The 20,928-nt window shown below is 35.5% G+C and overlaps 1 protein-coding gene across 1 annotated transcript in view; it reads right to left on the bottom strand.

Moving 5' to 3' along the window:
* cdh4 (cadherin 4, type 1, R-cadherin (retinal)) overlaps positions 1 to 20,719 on the bottom strand; it is a 387,156-nt gene extending 366,437 nt beyond the window's left edge. The window contains exons 1-2 of the mRNA XM_015364922.2: positions 20,504 to 20,719; positions 18,115 to 18,226 (exon numbers count right to left, since the gene is read on the bottom strand). Coding sequence (XP_015220408.1) covers positions 18,115 to 18,226; positions 20,504 to 20,560 — 169 coding nt within the window. The 5' untranslated portion in view covers positions 20,561 to 20,719. The remainder of the gene's footprint in view (positions 1 to 18,114; positions 18,227 to 20,503) is intronic.
* Between the last annotated feature and the right edge of the window lie 209 nt (positions 20,720 to 20,928).

The following is a 20,928-nucleotide window of genomic DNA, read 5'->3' as shown; positions in this document are numbered from 1 at the left end:
CAGAATTTGGAAAGAAAACAGCACTCCTAATGAGTTAAAAAAATGAGTTTTTTTATACTTTCACCAAGTAGAAACAAAGCTTTCAACAACATCAGAACAGAAAAAAAACCAGTATCATAATGGGGCAAGTCAGCTAAAGGGGTGTAGTTACAGCATACCTGGCACTAGAGACCGCTATATGGCCCCTGATCTTGGAAAATAGTCTCACTGGGTGTTAATTACTTAATCAATTAGATGAGTGGTGAAGGCTGTTTTGGCACATTCTCACATGGGTGCAATTAAGTTAGTGTTTAGTATTTAAAGGACATACAGTACTGGAATTAGTAGTGATTGGGTGTGTTTGTGTGCAGATACTGTGTGGTTAGACACAAATAGGTTATTAGCCCAGAATAATTACAGCACATAGGAGTTTAACAGATTAAGGCAAAAATAATATAAATATAACAAAAAGCTTTTTTTTTTAACCTGTCTAGCATTTGATTGCTATTAGCTATTTGAGCAAAAGACTTCATCCAGATGTTCCATGAGTATCAGCTTCAACAACATGGCTGGATAGCTTTGTCAGGCTCCCACTATCCCCTGTTCTCCACAGGTTTAGATGACATTCCACTTAGTTTCTACTGGAGAATTTGAGTTCATTTTTCACAGTTGATTTCAAAGAACTATTAGGTTGACTTTTGTCATTTTCTTTGAGGGTTTTGAATAGTTGAATTATGTCCTCTCATACTCTTCATACAGTAGGTTTAGTTTTGCCTCTCAAAGATGGATATTAGTTTTGGCCCAGAAATATACCATATCTAGTCATTTTTCTCTGGACAGATTCCATAGCAGAGATACTGTAGCCTTTTCAGTACCCTAAATAGGGTCTCATAAGTGCATTGTACAATTTTTAACTTAACATTCCTTGATGTACTGTACATTCTACTGTATATTTTTGATAATATATCCTAACATGTTATATTTTTAATTGCTTCACCACATTGTCTATAACAAAGCTGGGCAAACCTTATTCCAGAGCGCTGATGTGCCTGTAGGTGTTTATTCCAAATCCGTTCTAAACTAAACTAAATCAGCTGATTACTGGTTTAACTGAACCAATTTAAAGCTTCTGTCGGCTTGTCAGGTGCAAAATCATTTTTCATTCCTCCTCCTCATACTCAGGCTTCCCATCTTATATTTATGTATTTCTAATTCCTACATGTACCGCTTTGCACTTTTGTACTTTAAACATCACCTGCCAGATGTTTATCCATCTTAAATTTAGCCTAAAGCTTTTCGAATTGACTTTGCGTCTTCTATAGCTTCTTTGCTAATCCTCCGGTTTGTGTAACATATGCCACCAGAATCTAAACCATTGATATAAATTAAAAAGAGAAGGAGATAATAAAGATTTCTATTTTACTCCACTAATTATGTATCCACAGTTTGAGTGTACACCCCTTATCAGTACGCTTAGGTTTATACTGCCGACAATTTTGAGATAATTTTTTGCTACTTAATTTTATTAAAAGCCTTCATAAAACCATGGTCACTGTCCTTTTAAAGACGGGGACAGTAGAGAAGACAAGGAAATTCAGGCAGGCTGTTAGTGTGAAGAAAGCTGAGACATAATGGTATAAAGGCCTACATTTATATTAAGTGATTTGCAAGAATGGGAATTTGTCTTTCTCCATAACGGACTTCAATAATTGAGCTCCCCTAATTAGCCGAAGCACCCAACTGTCAGATGTGGATTGTGAAGAAATGTGCATTAGTTCATATGAGGTATTGATCCACTCTAGAATCAGAATGATGGGAAAACAAGAAAAAAAAAAAAAATGATTAACAAAAAAAAATAATCAAAAATTTAATGCAGAGTTTTTTTTCCTAATTTAAATGGAAGAGATAACTACTTAATTTCCCTGTAGCTTTACATTCCCCAGTTCTGCGATTTTCATATATAATGTAGCTCAGTCAATTCTTATAAATGATACATTTAACACAGTGAGTCTATCCGTTACTCTTGTCGCTTTTCATTTTAAATACATACAGCTGCAAGGCAAATATTACCCTGGTAGGAAAACTTAGTACCTTGAATTAAATTACTTACTCTGCTTAATCAATACAAGAACTAAGCACAAACCCTTAGGTCTGTGATTGATAACAAATCTGTACAGAGGGTATTTAATACGGGTGACCTCGATAGTTCTTTAGGAAATCCTGTTTCCTGAACAGTACTGAGTTGACTAACTAAAGGAGATAAATGGTTGATAATCCTCCCTCATTGGAACTCAGCTGAGACACCAAGAAAGGCACTGTTTGATTGGTAATTCTTCGTTCTTCTGTTGACCGTGATCTGTCCTTTGTTTTCTAATGAGGAATAAGACTGACATTTGGATTACAATATTGCCTTGTAATCCTTTAATTACTTTATCCTAGATAATTACAATTAAGAAGGGTAGTGCCTTCACTCTCTGCCTCTCTCCAAATGCTTGCATAAAAGGTGTATGCTTATATAGATACGTGAGCAATGGAGAGAAAAGAATGCATCTAATACTGTATAGGGAATGTATTTAGGAGGTATGCACATATTATGAGACAGTAGATTGACCCACTGCACTACCTGTAAATATGACTAGAGTTAAAGTCCAGACATACCCTAAAACTACCAATTGAATAGGAACAAATAAGTAAACCCCTGTGGAATCAATCTTTTCTTCAGAGCCCACTCTGCAGTGCTGTTCTCTGCATAGTGTGCTCTTTGCCACATTTTTGGTACTTTCCACTGCCTTGCAACCAGTCGAATCATATTTTTGCAATTTCCCAGAGGTTTGCCAAGAAACCAGAGCAAATCCTTTTCATTTTCCTCCTATAATGTTAAGGCGAAAAAGAAATTTAGAATCTCCTGCATTAAAACGCCTGCTGGTGCCAACCTCTAACCATCCCACACTGAGTATCATGGCTGCCAGGATGGAAGAAAGGTCAGCCTCCCTGTAGTCCAGAACTGCAAATCCATATTTTTTACCCTTTCCAATTAAAAGCAAAATACAGGGAAGGAATATTTTTACCTGCAGGACATTAATCTTTAAAAGTTACTAGGTCAATTGAATTACATGCTTGTAATTTAACAGCAGGTTAAGGAATTACATGTGGTTTCTACTACTAGGATGGCTAATACTGCTGCCAGATTCTTACAATAATAAAAAAACAACAACTTGGAGCTTAAAATAGAAAAGAAACCTTTATATAGATACAAAGTGTACAATGCTGAAATGACTGTACTCTAATGTAGTTCAGCAGATTTCCACATTTCTTCATGTAATATTAATAATTATCATTCCTTACACTTACTGTATGTAGACTGCACTCAAAGCGCTTTACTGGTAGTGAGGACTCCGCCCCCACCACAAATGTGTGGCCCCTACCTGGATGATGCAACGGCAGCCACAGTGCACCACACACCAGTTATCACTGGGGAGGAGAACAGAGTAATGAAGCCAGTTCATACAGTACAGGGGATTTCTAGGAGAAAATGAATGGTAAAGGCCAATGGGAAATTTGGCCAAGATGCTGGGGTTACACCCCTGCTCTTTTCCAGAAACACCCTGGGATTCGTAATGACCACACTGAGCCAGGACCTCAGTTTTATGTCTCATCCAAAGGACGGCACCTTTTTAGTGTAAACTGGTGCGTTAGGACCCACACAGACCACAGACCGCACACAGTGTCCCCTACTGGCCCCTCTAATACTGTACATCTCCCTGCAGCAACCCTAGTTTTTCTCAGAAGGTCTCCCATTCAGGTACTGGCCAGGCTCACACCTGCTGAGTTTCAGTGGGTTGCCAGTTGTGAGTTGCAGGGTGATATGGCTGCTGGCTACTAAGTTGATTCCTCTCCAGAAACCTACTTTCTAGGGGCACAATTGCTTAGAATTGTATCAGGAATTGCCTGTTTTCCGTACCAATGAAGTTACAAATGATAATTTAAAGCATATCCTTAAGTATTAGTCATAATCCAGAGAAGGAGACTCAATGAAAAACTTTATTTTTAATTTGAGAAAAAAATAGTATACAAAAATCTAAATAAGACAAAAATAATATGCAAAATAGGAATTCACAAGCTAAAAGAAAACAACTGATACCACTACCACAATTTAAATCGCCAGTCATCAGAGCATCCAGACAAAAAGCATCCCCTAGTTTAAATTAGTGGTGGGGAATTAATTGAAGAAAAACATGACATCCCATAGGTTTTCTAATGTTTCTATTCTTTCCATGCCAAAAGATACTGTATCCCTCACTTCATAGCAGGCAAACGTTCAACAGATCAGTGAGTGGAAACTGAACCCTTCAACCCAGTACGCAAGCAGAAACTTTGGACATAAAAAGAAATGCCTCTAGGACCCCGAAGCTCCTAATCTAGAAATTCCAGAAGGCTTTCTTTTTAAAATTGCAAACAATGCTTAGAGCATATTCATTAATTTGGGTTAATCAAGCAGCGATATGCTCCATTCCTTTAGATCGGTTAAAGAATGCCTTAAGGTATGTTTTCTATGATTTTAAAAATTCGATCACTCCTTTTCTACTTCTAGCATTTTACTTATGATCCTTTGCAACAATAATAATAATAATTTGGGGAACGACAACCACTTAATACACCTAGTGAATTAACATGTCAAATACAAAGAGCATTACAGCAATGCATTTTGTAGACTAGGATGCAAGTCTTCGTAATCTCCGTAATCAGGATTTTCCAAGAATTGCCGAAAACAAACACCCAAGCACAGTGAGCCACAAAAATCCTAACAACTGGAACTGCCAGTTTAAAATGCTAAATGCACTTATTTTGCTTCAATTTGATTTTCTTTATGTTTTTGCTGTATGTATGTTTTGAATGTGCATATTCTGCACAATTTTAAAAGTGCCTATTGCAATTATTAGGATTTGGCACTATAATAATTTACCCATGTGTTGTCTTTGTTGGCATTTTCTGTCATGCCATTATATCCACTTTAAAAAGCTAAGAATTTAAAAACTCTTCAGGAATTAACATCTATTCACTCTCACCTCATGTATTAAAATCAAATTTGTGAACCTAAAAAAGCCTATACAAATTCCAATATTAAGGTCACTGTAGACAAAACGCATTACAAAGGGAAAACGGTATGTAGAATATGCACTCTACATACAGTATTATAACAATGTTTAAAAAATTAATAAAATGTTATAATTATTCCAGCTAACACTTTTATTGTAAGAGACAGCATTGGCTGTCTAGTATCCTTTTTGTACTTCTCAATTACTGTAAGATCTACAGTTTAATTAAGTTTTTCTACAGCTTTAGTTTTGTTTCAGTAATGCACAGGACAGTAGTTACGAAAGATTCTGCAGTCTTATGTCAATAAAACAGATCATGTTTCATATGATAAAAACTGCTGAGGATAATTTATTGGTCAGGCAGTATTCTAAGGTCTTTTTTTTGTCACATTAGCTATCAATTACACAGAGATAAAGTGTGATCTCACAGAAACCAGGAACTTGACAGCTAAAGCATCTGTCTGAGTTCTGGCCACAATCTTTAATTAGGTTAAGAATTTCGTCTTCTGAGGATTTTTTGTTTTATCTTCTTTTAGCACAGATGAAGGTCTTCCAGCAAAGGGAATACCATATGAAGTAGTAATTCTTTCAGATTTGTCCTGGCAGGGTCCTCAAAGAGATCATAGACTCTTTGTGGATGATTAAAAAAATATCCAGTTGAAATAGTCTCTCTAATTAACAATAATGATCTGTTTCTTACAGGCTTAGTACAAACTGACTACAGCAGATGTCTTGGAAGAGCCAAATTTGTATGTTTATCAGTTATTACAATCTCTCATCACTAGGCAAAAAACAATCATGGTTTAAAACTATATATTTTTAAAATGTGTTAATTATTCATGTGTTTTGATTTTTGATTTGGGTTCCAGAAAAAAATCACTGAGCTGAATTCTACACTTGAATATTTTCAGTTTAAATGAAAAATTGAAACAGGATCTGGTGGTGAGATAATAAAGTTATAGATGGATACAAGGAAAGAATACTTCACTAATGATAGGCTACTGATGTATTTTTATATGCCTCAGACCTTTTGACCTGAGTTTAAATTAGGTGTGTGATGCACAATTTTCTAGATGATTGCTTCAAATTGAATTTTTTACCCACTTGATTAAATGGATAATTCTAATTTTATGTGTATTATTTATGTACTAATACAAACTAAAAATCAAACTGCTGTCCCTACATACAGTATATTGTCTAATATGTTTTATCAGGTTCATTCCATTTTAAGACTTTTAAATATGATTAAAATATCAGAATGCTATTATGACCTACAGTAGATATAATTTAGAATTAAAACAATTTTTAAAATCCATTTTAATACTTTATCCATATAAGAAACATTTTAAGAAATGATTTCATATTTTCTTAAAATACAGTGTACCTTGAACAAAGTTTTGCTTTGTTGCACAGATGTTGTTTATTTTAATGTTAAATTAACATTATACTTGATACAAATACAAATCATGTAATTAAAACTTGAATTCATTCTAGATTATATTAAATCAACCTCTCGTGTAATCAAAAGATTACAGTTTCTTCTCATTGTCATCATTACGTGCTCCTCTCAATAAGATGGTCTCGTTCCTTCTAAATTCTTGAGTCGAGCAGAGGTGCTATGACAGTATTTCATTTGATACTACAAACACTGCATATTGCATACAGTAGATTTCCTTTCCTTAGTTGGCTGTTCAAAAAAATCTTAATTCAAGGCTAGTTTTCCAGTCTTTGCTCATCTAGAACCACTGGCCCTAACACTACTGTTTGCTCTGCCTCCTCTTTTCTTACATTCTGCTGTTGACTGTCAAACCATTATGGAGATAATTATTAGCAACCTGAGAGCTCTGTGTCTTTGGTAAGCAGTTAATGTACAGTATATAAAACATCTTAAGATGTATGTATTAATGTTGGCATGCAGACCATATTCTGTATTATAAAAGTTGACTTTGAAAAGAATCAGTTGGTAATTAATGATAACTGAAAGAAGGTTTTTTAATCTCAGAGAACAAAACTGTTAGTTTTGTGAGAAATGTTTCAAGGTACAGTACAGAAAATCAACTACACAAAAAATAAACCATCTCACAGGTAAAAATTAGACTTTATATCCTACAAACTGCAGGAAGTTATAGATGGCCTGATACAACATTTTAATTAATTTTCAGTGGCTTCTAATCTGTACAATCAGGACAGACTGCACTGCTGTTCTACACAAAACTAAGATGACAGTGTGAAAAGCACATCTCTACATTTACAGCAAGTAAGGTCAGGGTAACTTCAAGCCTAAACTTTAGGAACTTAAAGAAAAAATACACACTGCTTGACTTGATTGGTTCACTGAATATTTGAATAATTGCTAAATTGCTAATTGAAACTAACATGTTCTCTACATGTAAAGTACAGTAATCAGATTCACCACACCCAGAGCACCAGTATATTGAGGAACAGGTGTACTTACAGTATCTGCAACATTGTAAAGACTAATTTGACAGCTAAAAGTACAGTGTCTGTGGTAAGTTCCATTTAAGTGTCAAATGACCCTAAAAGGTCAAATAAAAAATGTGACGTAAAGGAGGTAACAGAATACTGTAGTTTGCAGTTGAGACTCGATTGCTGATGAGACTGCTAATATACAGTACAGATTAAAACTTCTCTGACAGATCCCACTGTAGATTTTGGATGACGTCATCTCATTTATGAAAATTCCAAGGCAATGTATCAAACCACTATAAAACTGATGTTTTTTCTCTTATGGCAGGGGAGTCAAACTCAATTGCTGGAGGGCCTAGTGTCTTTTGATTTGTGTTCCACCCCAGCTCTCAGTTACATATTGTACTGAAGTTGGTCATAATATTTAGGTAAATGCATAACTGTAATACTTTTAACTAGGCTCCAAAGTGCTTGATACCCTTTAATACTTTTTGTTTTGAGTAATAAAGCTTTGCAAAAAAAAAAAGCAAAGGGTTATGTATATCTAATAATAATTAAGTTAGTTAACTGACCAGAATGAACCGAGTTTAAGACAGTCAACTTTATGTGAGTTTTAATACAGTTTCAATATTTAGTTTAATGACCTTTCTTGAGCTCATAGATAAAGGACTCAAATTTTCCATACCTTCCTTTTATGGATTTCTTTCTAGAATTTCAATATTAAGCTTAATATTTGTTGTACATTTTCTGTCTTGCATTTTAAGCCTTCACCTCAAAAAAACAGAAGAGCAAGAGGAAAAATCCAGAGATCTGACTTTCATTGTACTGTATTACAACAAAGCATGAATATTTATATGCCACGGTTTTTAACATGTTATTACCATTAACATTTAGATGCTATTAACATGCTAAACCTGAAATGTATTTGGTTAAAAAACCTCTGTTTTTGGAACACATCTGCCAGAAGCTCCAGGTGGTTGAACTTACCGCACTGTGTAATCACAGGACACTCATGTCAAGATTTCACGATAAATTCATGACATCACATCTTAACAAAGGATGCAAACAGAGCCTGAGGGGGAATTACATGGATTAAGAGTTGGTGTTGTATGATAATCTCCAGGCATCTTTCAAGACTCTCTACTTATGAAACCAAATAATGATATCTCTCTTCATACACTGTGTGAAACCCAGTTGGCCACAGCACAGAATTCACCCAATCTCTTCTGATCTCTGAGAGCTGGGCCTGGTTAATACAAGGACAGGAGACTGACTGCCTGGGAATACTAGGTGTTTTTTTGTGTGAGTTCTGTAACAAATTGTTCAGACATGCTGTTGAAGCAGATTCCCCAGGATCCTTCAGAAAACATCTGTTCATGATCTTGGATCAATAAGCCACTACCAACCAGATGAGCAGTGTGATCCAAACTACAGTACCTCCTCCCATTTGTGTACTTGTGTATTCTTGTGTCCTAATTTTATTAATTACTTGAGGCAAAAATTTGTCTTCAAAAAAAGAGAGCCATGCACTGTACCTTCAATACAGTGTTGCTACTGGATACAGTATATCATTCAAACACTTGACTGTATTTTAGCAAAAAATAATTGTTTTCTGAGCATGAGATAAAATTAATTTTGACTTGCATGTCACACACTGTATGAAACTATAAATAAAGTTCTGCAGAGATATTGTACAGTATGTCCTACTACAGTGTCCATTCAAAAGCATTTCTTAGTTCAGTATACATTTCCTTTTGGTAACTTAACTGCAAGTAAAGATTTACCATCAAAAAGAGATCTGTATTAGACAGCTCTTTGAGAGGGTATTTAAAAGTACCATAAATTTGAGCAATTTTATTTATGCATGTTAAATCTCCATTTCCCTTTGAACAGAGAGACAAAGTTCTGTGGAAGCAGCTGTAGTTTTCTTAGGAAAAGAAAATGCTGTGAAGGGGCTCTGTCCTAACAGCTCAGAGGTGTGATAAGATAATCTCTTTCCATTAAAAAGAATTGCAAAGCAGAGCTAAGAAAAAAGGCTTTACTGTGTGAGGCAGGCTACCCATCTAAAGGATCCAATACAGACAGCAGTTTTCTTCAGTTAATGATCCCTACGATCCATTACAGTTTCCAAACCTTCAGGTCTGATAATGACACCATAATCTCCTTTGAAGGTTAAATTTCAGTGCACCTTTAGGGATTAATTCGCTTTTAAACTTTTGTGTAGCACTAGGCATTTTGCATTACTTATACTACACAGTAAGTGACAGGATATTCAGTATAAACCTCTGGACAGCATAGCCTTACAGTACATGAAAGTTTAGCTTTTTGTTAAAAAAATGGAATGATTAACACAAGCAATAAAGATGGTGTACTGTATGACGAAACAAAAATATGAAGTGACTGTGCGAAGGAGTAAGGCTGAATGAGAAAATACAACACACCCTTTAATTTCTTCTGCAGTAGCGGCAAAAAGAGAATGCTTACAGTACATCTGAAAATTGCCAAAAACATTTATTGTTTCATTCACCACCTTAAAGAGATTCATGGCACTGCCTTTGGCTGTCTGTCACACACGTGCAATGCTTTCTAAAATTACAGTACTGCATTAGTCAGTTTGTACAGAAGAGATTATTAAAAGAAAAGAAATATAATTCAATGGATGTATGTACATACAGTACTGTACCATCAGATAGGGAAATTGCTTTATTTAAATCTCAGCACAATTTGGAGGTTAAGACTTAGCTGCCAACAGTGCTTAACCTGACAAAAAAGTGAAGAAATAGAAGTCATACTTCCTTTTGAATAGAAATGGAAAAAAAAATGTAATTTTCTCTTGGTATATCAGCACTCTGTGCTGGTTTGCTTGCTTTTGAAAGAAAATGTTCCAGAAATGGATTGCAGATGGAAAGGGTCAGTGTGAAGCACAAGAAAACTTCAGCTTATCAAAATCCTGCCACAGTAATCCCTTTCCTGGGTCTGGAATGAAACAGCAGCTTGGAGAGGGGCAAGCGTCTTATGAACAACCATTCCAATGGAGAATAAAGGCATGTCTAAGGAGGGCAACATTCAGGCACAATTTGCCATTTCCACAGCATTCTATGCATTTTGCTAACCATCTACCAGCCCGTGATCAAGTTGAATCTAGATTTTTAAATGGCAAACAACTGTATGAAGAACTGCACACAACAGAAACAGAAAGAGGCAGCATCATTGGAAGTATTCACAGTAATTCTTAGTCCAGCAACCATCCTATATGAACAGCAACTAGACGGTTTAAAGGAAACATCCTATTTCAGTGTTTGAAAAGCAAGCACTCGCTAATATAACCACACGTTAATTACTCAAGAGACACAATAAAATGGAATGTAATGTCATACACAGGTACTCAGGCCACACAGATCACAGACATCTCCAGGTTACTCATTCAGGAAATTCACTCTGCCTAGGGGTTGGAGGATGTCTAAAGGCTCAATAAAAATAATAGGTTCCATATGCTCTTACTTTAAGGAATGCCTTCTGAGTGGCTGTCCAAATAATTTAAGATTTGCACCTGTGAATCCAATTTTCCACCATAACTCTTCTTTGTAATCTGCCCTATAAAGATCTCTATGGGAGCATGTATGCCTCTCCAAGGGGTTCTTATTACACTAATGCTCACACTACACTGTAGAGTGTAGGATGTTCTATGTCCCATTTTAAAATATATTTTCATTACTACTTTGCAAGGAATGTGTTAAAAACTTCTAAGTTCAAAACTTAGATACTGTCATAAATCAACAAAACATGATCACACTTCTTCTTTGAGTTTTTAGATTCTGCAGATTTTAAAGAAAATGTTCTGTTTTCACTGAGACAATTGTGCTTAATTGTGCAATAGTGTAGTGGTTACACTCAAAAAAAGAGGCTTTTTTTGTGGTACAGAAAGGCACATTTACATCATATTTGTAAAGTTTCCCTTATGTCTTTAATCATAAAAAGTACTATTTGATCCACTCTGTCAATGATTTATCATTCAGGGCATATAAATAAAAATAAAATCACAAAAAACATCATAAAAAGAAAGTGCATGTGGTCTGAAAATGCAATGCAGTAAGGCGCAAGACCAGTGCTGTACAAAAATGATATTTATTAGAAACAACACAGAAGCCTTTCATTCTTGCTTCTTCATCCCAAGTCTAAATGCTTTTCCAGCCTCCCCAATAAGCACATTAAAAAGGACATATAAATTAAATTCCCTGCACTATACAGTGAAGGTTGTTGGATGCAGTAGTTTGCTGCATAACGTCAAACACAGCTTGTCATTTGTGCTTTCTACTGTTCAGGCTTGTGAAAGGACTTTAGGCTATTGACTGGATTCCTCTAAAATGTAGCAGTGGATAAAAGGAAACTTGTCACAATTTTTTTAAAAATATGTACTGACAGGGAATTTAACAACCATTATCCTGGAGAAACTGCATTTTAAATCAATTTCCTTTATACTCCATGCAAGCCTACTCCTCTGTATTTTCCAAGGTGTCTATTGAAGCTAAGAGTTCAAACTGAAGGTTTACACTGAACTGTGCTGTGCATCCTCAAAATTACAATGTTGATTATAAGGTTACGGGGCTTTTTGAAGTAAAGTAAATATTCTACCCCATACTACAGCAGAAAGCAAGACAGAAATACCACTATGGCCAACTGAATAATGTTTCAGAAATCCAGGCTATTGATTATTCTTCATTTGATTTTTTACATTACAAAACCACCAGCCTAACATTAACAAATTCTTACTCAGAACACAAAAGAATTAATGTGTGATATGTGCTGCCGCATAAAATTTGGCTATTTTTATTTTATTTCCTAGCAAACACGTTATGGCAGGTTTATGGCACTTTTCTGTTCAAGGGCTATTTAAAATTAAGAAAAAAGCTCTTGGTTTTAGTAAATACATTTCTAAGAGAGATGAAGGTAACTATTTGATTATATATTTCTGTGTCAAGAGAGACTGTGGTAGGTTACAGTGGTACCAGCTGAATTTCAGTATAATAGCTATTTTCCCAAAGGGACACTGAAGTTCATATTCTGGAAATGTTAAAAGCTGCCCCAGGATCAGGTTACAAACAGTTTGTTTTCCAGGGAATGTGAGCATGCATGTCTAGGGAGCAGACAAAGAACAAGGATAGGAGTTATCATTCTTGCCTTTGTCTGTGCACCTACTGGAGGTTTGTACTTGAAGTCATAATAATAAGTCAGTGAGTTATTGTTGGACCTCTTGAGAGGCACAGAATTCATATTACGCATTAGTTTTGCACAGATGGGTAACACATTACAATGATCTTATACCCAGGAAATGAGACAGGGAAACACCTGTCAAATTGCACAGTGCAGACTCCCTGTGTAACTGAAATAAGAACAACGAAATAAGACCAAGAGTTAAAATTACTTAAATGCCTGTCTTCAGGCTTTCACCATCAAAGTGAATGCTTTGTTTCTGGAACATCTTCATTGACAGTATGCAAAGTGTTGCTGAAAGGCAACCAAGGCTTTGTAATTTTTTTTATATATCATTTTTAATACAAATGTTTTAGGACATAGGTCATATAATCTTTAAGATTGGGTTAGTTCACATACAGTATACTACTCACATACTGATATCTAAGCCATCAGTAGCCATTAGCATGTTTCATTTGGACATGATCGCTAGTGTAAAAAGTAAATATTGCAAAACACATTACGGGAATTTTGGAAACACTTTCTTAAGTTTGTTTTTGTTTTAAAACATTTCTAAAATTTAACTAACTTCTGCATCCAGCATGCTATCTCAATACAGTCTTGCTAATAACCTTCCAGTATACTGTATACAGTACAAAGACCATTATTTTCTAAACAAATGCAAGTGTACAGTCTTGGATCTTTAAACATTACATTGTGTTTGAAGCAGAAAACCTGTCTCATAGATATTACGTATTGTCTTTTGTCAAATGACGCGTTCTTGGAGTGCAGACACTATGTTTTCAAGATGTTGGCAATTTCCCACATATAAAAAATCAATGGATGTTTAATATACAGTAATCCCCATATTCTATGGCAGCTACTGTATGTTCAATGACAGTTCTGCCTAATGCAGATTCCTCACTTTGGTCTGCATTGTTTAACATTTTCACATCAGCTCAGGCAGCGTAGAACTGTACATTTTAATATCTCAACCTCAGTTCTGTCTGACCCATTATTTTCCCAGATGACGGTTCTAGGTTAAACGGCGTTATTATTAAAGTCTTACCAAGTGATTTTCTTTTTCTCTTTGTCCTTTACAAACAATAAATCAAGTATGCCAGCTATATAAATCACCATACGAAGACCAAGGCTCCCTTCCAATATCTTTTAGTTACCGATCACACAAAAACACAGTCGAGTGCGTGATTTAAAGAATGTGAGGGAAAGTTTTTAGATGATGCAGTCCTAATTTTGCAGTGCACAGTAAGTTAAAAATATAAAGTGTCAAACAGATAAAATACATTTCTCTAGGTTATCCGGGATCAATACTAACTCAAAGACTGCGAAGTACTCATCTCAAGGAGAAAAAAATCAAAAGCAATCTTGCTTCCTTCTTCATCATCTTGAAAAAAATGTCATAATCATTTTATCTATATCATTTTATCCCATTTCTGATCACTCATCACCATCAATCTCTCCTTCAATTTAACTGTTAAAGTAAGAATAGCAATTGTTTAGCAAAATTGTTTGTTTTTGCAGTAAAACAGTTGTTGACATTATTATTATTATTAGACACCAGTATTATATTTAATAATAAATACAAACAGAACACTTTTCTGGCACCATAAGAAGTTGCTAATCCCCCTGCTGGGCAGATTAGGTTACTTCATTGCCATTACACCTATAATGCTCCAAACCCCACTTCCTGACAGCTCTGCCTGCTGATCTGACAGCTCCCCTTAATCCCTGCAGTTGGCAGGCTGTCTCCGGCTGCCTCCCCACACTGCAGTCTAGCTCTGCTCCCTCACGCAGGCATCCCTGTGCTGTTCTTGTGGTGTGAACATCAGCCAACTCTGAGCTGCACTCGCCATTCCAAGAAGCCATTTGCATTCCACCTGGTTGCGGACAGACTCAAAAGATTTGAAAGCCATTGTTTCACTTAAAAATATGTCTAACCTTGCACACTTTAACCTGGTGTGTGAGGTATTTTTATTAGTACAAAAGAGAAAGAAGAGGGGTACTACTGGTGACTGAAGTGATTATTGTTACAAAACTCATTTTCAGAAATCCATAAATAGCACTTTATTTTCCTTTAGACGTGATAACCAGATGTTCTTCCTTTGTTTCTGTTATTCATGCATAAGAGAACACACAGCACTTTTTTTTTTCCTCTGGCCCTGCACACCTATTTTACAGCTCATTCAGACAAAACAAGTACAGGAACATGTCACTTGAAATCATCAGACTTTTACAGTGTACAATCCTGGCTTATTAGCACTTTTCACTTTTTGAAATCTATGAATAGCAGAAAGCTTGCATCTAATGTATTTTCACAACAGTTTTTGACAAAGCCAATATGATGAAATGTGCTTCTGTTGTACTGCCAGCAAGATATGTCCTGATACTCACTTGAGCAGGAGTGCCACTGTAAAGACATCTGACTCCTTGTCATTTATTCATAGTCTTTACCAGGTCTCTCAGTAGTGCTGCCTCCCATTCTATTTTCAAACTCAACCTTTCACTACGCTGCTTAAAACTACAGTGAGCCCATCAAAACACAATTAAAGGGTTCTTTTACTTCAGAGTAATTACCTCCTGTTTCAGTGGTTATGTAATTTTCTAATTATTAGTAGTAATAGTATTAGAAGTAGCAATAGTTTATTTTAATCTATATTTAATCCCGAAGCAAAGCATTGCTCCTGTTTGTATTGACATATTTTATTGCATCTAGACATTTTAACCTTCATTTTTAGTGCCACATTTGTTCGATCAATACATAACTAATTTATTTCATAGCAAACACTTGACCAAAAGCTTGTATGACTTCAACAGAAAACAGGCTTTATTGGTTGAATCGGTACGTTGCAGAGTAAAGTATACATTTACAAATTGCAATTAATATTTAAATGATATTCAAGATTAGACTAGAAACAGAAAAGGTTCATTTTTTATAATGTATCAACTGATTGATTCAAATTATTGTTTGTAACCACAAACTATGACATGTTATGGAAATTGCTACCATAATAGTTAACCCAATTACATATATAGATAAATTAATAAATTGTAGACCAGAATTAGGATGATCGACAATGAGCATGTATATGAGTAAAACTGAGCAACACAGGAAAACAGTTGCTGAAAAACAATACAGATCAATACAGGATTCAAATTAGCATCTATTGGCAAGCACAGTACTAAATTGGAAGCTGAATGTCAATTAGATTTTTTACGCTTTTGGCTCTTATTCCAAAGTTGGTTCACAGAAAATGGCAACTTATTTTAGATCTTATTTTAAAGCTATCTAGAGCAAAGTAAACACAACTCACCAGCTTCTTATACTCTAGAGAACTTTTTCTGTGTGCAGTTTAAAAGATGATGAATGAATAAAACTAAGGAAAGCAATGCAAACATCCAGATAGCTCAGAACATTACTACATTCCAAGGTTATTTTGAAAATTCACTGAGTGAAACCATTCTCTGATTGCAGAGAAGAGTTAAAACCTTCTAATGATCTAAATTTTATTAAAGTGAATTACTCAGGCTATTAAATATATTTCCTATAATATGAAAGATTATTCTGGAAATTATAGAAGACAACTTTATTAATTAATATTGTATCCTTATTACTTTGGTTCCAGTCATGAATTCTGGAACACTGAGCTCACACTTTCCAATAACTACTTTTTTTCCCGTATAACACTGATTTCCCTATAAATACACTATCCTCTATGACTGACAAATTGCTGCCTTCCCCCCCTACCATGTCAGCTTTTATTTTCTCACAGAGAGGTAAATTTTCCTGTCAACAGGAATTCTTGCAGAACCTGATAAAATTATCCCTTATTTTCACATGACAAAAAAAAGATGAATCTCACTTCCTTTATATTAACCCTTTCCTTTCCAGCACAGTTTTAGAATGGCCTCATGAGTTCTTGCTGCCAAGTTCAGACACTTTCTGACTAAGAGCATAAAAACACACAAACGGTCAGATGACAGCACCAACGCAGTCATATAGCCAAGAAGGGAGTCTTTTTATTATTTCTTTATTTAAATGTGCTTTGTCTGTCTTAGAAATTCTGGGGAAAGCACCCCACTGCTTTGTTCAAATAGCACACACATTAAATAAAATGGCAATGAAGCAGTGACACATCCTGCAAATGCAGTCACATAAACACTGCCATGTGAGCAGGATGTAAAGAAGAATATCACCTCTGATTCATTCCACTGTCAAGATTTGAAACTGGAAGACAGAACGTATTATATTTTGTTAGTCTGTTAATTGTTTAAACATGAGCTTAATGGAAGATGTGGCCTTTAACAAAACAATTAAACAACAAGCTCCTGCTTAACTACCTGCAGACTGCTAAGATAGCAACTCCACTTGCTAAAATGTTGACACAGAATGATGTGTGAGTTTGACGAAAGGGCTCAAAGAAAAAAAACAGCACAGAAATAAGAAATAATAGATATAAAGGTATTTCTACTGGGCAAAAGCCACATTGCACAGGTGTACAGCACTGAAAATTGATTGAACAGAAGAAAACAGACATGCAAGCCTAATGGATAACATAGCCTGCGTTTTTTTAGTTTTTCTCTAGTCTTGATCCATTCCCACTACAGAGAGATCCTGTAGCCAACATGGAATTCTGAAATTAAATAATTTTTTAACACTCACAGAAAGGAAAAAAATGTTGATCTAAATATACACAGTATTAAGCAAACTGCTGTCACTTGGAAAACTTCTAGCTGATTTATACATTTACAGCATTAAAATTAAAGTTTATTACAACTTAAAAAACACTGACAGATGCACCATTCTGATTCATGCAATGGGCAATCTACCAGATAGGTTGATATGCATAAGAACACATACCCAACAGAACATGTAGAAATGAAACCCTTATCTTAATGTCACTGACAAAAGAATATCAACATCTTCTGTGACCTACACTGCAAAATGCAGCCAACACCAACTGCACATTAGCTGTGAATCCTGAGCGTATTTTTACTCAAGTATCCCTTTAGGGGGATCGTTATGATGCATTCATCATTCTACCAAAACTGATTCTACACATTTTAACATTGTCATTGCCTGTAGCACAATGGGTAACACATCTGATCATAAGAATATCATGATTTTAAATCCACACAAATTTTCTATATGAAAGCGGAATTCACACAATTCTCTAGTGAGTGTTCCTCCTTTATATTTTATTACAAGATACTAAGAACACTGACCTTCTGGCACTAAAATGGCCAGAATGGCACTATGCACACAAATGGTATACTGTACATGTGTGTACTGTACATGGATGAATACAGTATGACATCTTAGAGAACAGCTGCAGACGTAAAGCTTGAATTATTTTATCCAGTTAAAGACAACAGTTTTCTTCCAAGCAAAAATCATGCTTACCTTTGAGAATGCTTTGACCTTCTAGTATATCCCTTGAAACAAACACTGTATAAAAACTTTCTGAAAATCCAGGTCTGCAAGGCCGTTTACTTGTATGGTCTCCATAATTCCCCTAATAAAAGAAAAACATGCATTTAATTCAAACTCAAATCTTAAAATCAAAATCGTACAGGGTTAGTTGCCCCAAAATGGATGAAAGTACTGTACTGTTCTTAGTATTTTTACATTTTATAATATTATAGTACTGTATATTCCACCGTTCAAGCCATACATGTATACTGTAAATATGGTTCAGCAGCAGCAACATCTTTACCCACAGAGGTAACCTACAAACATAAGTAAATATTCATCTTTTGTCTCACAATTAATGCATAGTGATTACTAGTACAATAGAATGTTCTGAATCATTTTTCTAAAATGTGACAAGTACAATATTTTTACAGTATATCATCAAATTTGTTTTAAAATTAACACACAACTACAGTTAATTAAAACTTGTTTTATATACTTTAGTTTAATCCGGGCTTCTAGTGCTGTGTAATACAATACAGGGCTTCTTGTGAAGCCAGACTAAGCAGATACCTTATATAGGCATTAAAACAGAAACAAAGGGGTAAAATATGTAGAATGTATGTCTCCGTCCATTATGTTTGAAATCCAGCAGCTGTTTTCAACTTTTACATCCCCTGGTGAACTGGGATCTCTTGACATCTCAACACTCTCTGAGAAGCAGTATCGTGTTACCAGACCAAAGACTACTCAATTTGTAGAAAAAAAAGACTAAATCTGGCAAATATGTCCGCTTTTAACCTCTGAATCCTGGAATCCAATGTTCCGATTTAGAACTATAATAACCTTGTCTGCAATACTTCTCAGAAATAGTGCCCCCACCGTTCTGCTAAAAAGAGAGGAACTCTATTAATTCATGTCATTTATTGTATTTGTTGTTAACGGTAAACAAGACAGGTCTGGTGTAATTAGTAAAAAAAAAACACGTTTTCATGTTTTTTAAAGCTATTTCATGTCTGTATTTTATTCTCTAAAATGTGTAATTTACAAAAGAAGAAATAAAAACATTAAAATAACGAAAACATACAATAAATCCTCAAGTCCGGCTGCTTAACAATGAGTTACTCCATATGGCATCCCAGATTCATACTTTCACAAATGGAGAGACAAAACTACAGTTACAAGAAAATGGTTTTCAACACAAATAGCAATAACCTCTATCTTGCCAAAGATGTTTATTCCTTATTACATACTTTCCTCCCTACATGGTCAACGGAAAAATCACCGAATCATATTCTAAAATATTTTTGTATTTACCCTTACTACCTCGAACTCCCCACAACTTACAAAAACACCATTGATATAAGAACTGTAAACTTGATAACGAGGTTTACTAGAGAGTGAGGGCTTTTTTTTATTAATGTGCGTTGGCAATTTATACCACACGCAAATGAAAAACGTGTGTAACACATTATAACTAGTTTAGGAGGAAGCATTAATCTCAACAAAGGAGTGCGCTACAATAGTGAAGATACAGTATGTGGCGTCTGAACATACTAAGTTTATTCAGGAGGCAAAGGTTTTACAACGCAGCAATGCAACATGAAAAGGCGTGAAAGTTTTAAATATCTCCGTCCAGAGATGTTTTATATCTAAAACTAGAGGGGGAAAAAATCCCGATCTTGCTCTAGGCAAGTTTTCCATTTCAACGCATTTTTCTTTGAAATCCAAGATAAGCAAGTAAAGGTAATTGGTTACATGCGGCACAGAGGCACTACTCTTTATGATGGGGACCATGGCGACAATGCATTTCTAAGATTTCAAGAGTAAACTGTTTCAGATCAGCGCAAATGCAAAAGCAGAAAGCTCCCTCTTCGGCATCGACAACGGGATGTGAAATTCATGTTTTAACATACATTGAGAGAAAGCAGTGGTTCCCCTTATATGCATAATCCGCACTGTCTGAAGTGCACTGCTGCAAACACACTACAGCCATTCAGTCATAGTAGTAAGAAAAAAATCAGTGCGATAACTGCTGATTTCATGGATAAATTTCCAGATTTATTCCATGATACAATGCGTGCATAATAGACTTTGATTTTCTTAAGGAAATATATACACATACAATATACAGTGTGCTATTACAACATAATGTTTTGATATAATTTTGTAGCTTTGATAGATAAAAATCAGTACATCAAGCTTTAAAACAAAACATACTTTATGGTACAAAAGACAGCACTCAAAGGAAAAGATTCTCCCTCCTCATCAAGTTGTTGATTACCGGCATAATCTGTCGGCTGTGAACCGTTACACAGTAAAGCAAACAGTGCAGTACAGTACTTCCCCAGTGTTAAAAAAAAATAAATTAACATCTTACCCAAGATGTGCCCAACAGTAAGGCGCCCGTCAGCGATATAACGAAGCCAATTTTCATGGTTGCGAGCAAGCAGAAGCAGCAGTTTCAGCTTGGATTCTGTGCTTTTTATTATTTCCCCGGTGTTTCTTCTAGGATGTCCCCACAGTGCTCCGTTTGCAATGCAAAGCTGTTCTCTGGTGAAGACCGTCCCGGATCCTCCTGATCTCAACTGCAGGTGAACAGCGCTGTTCGCTCAGCACCACAGAGCTGGCCAGCGTCACTTCAACCCCTCCTACCGTATAGTCTGGGAGAATCCCACTTAAAGACACACAGGATGATGGGTGTTAAGCCTCGCAAACTGATTCTTTTAGTTCTCGGTATTAGAAGACGCTGTACAGCCAACCCTCATCTCTAATGTCTGAGAAACGTAGCAACTTCAAATTTGT

Source organism: Lepisosteus oculatus, chromosome 16 (assembly GCF_040954835.1).
Source record: "Lepisosteus oculatus isolate fLepOcu1 chromosome 16, fLepOcu1.hap2, whole genome shotgun sequence".
NCBI lineage: Eukaryota > Metazoa > Chordata > Actinopteri > Semionotiformes > Lepisosteidae > Lepisosteus > Lepisosteus oculatus.
The sequence above is the reverse complement of the archived record's forward strand: the minus strand, read 5'-3'. Positions and strand labels throughout refer to the sequence as shown.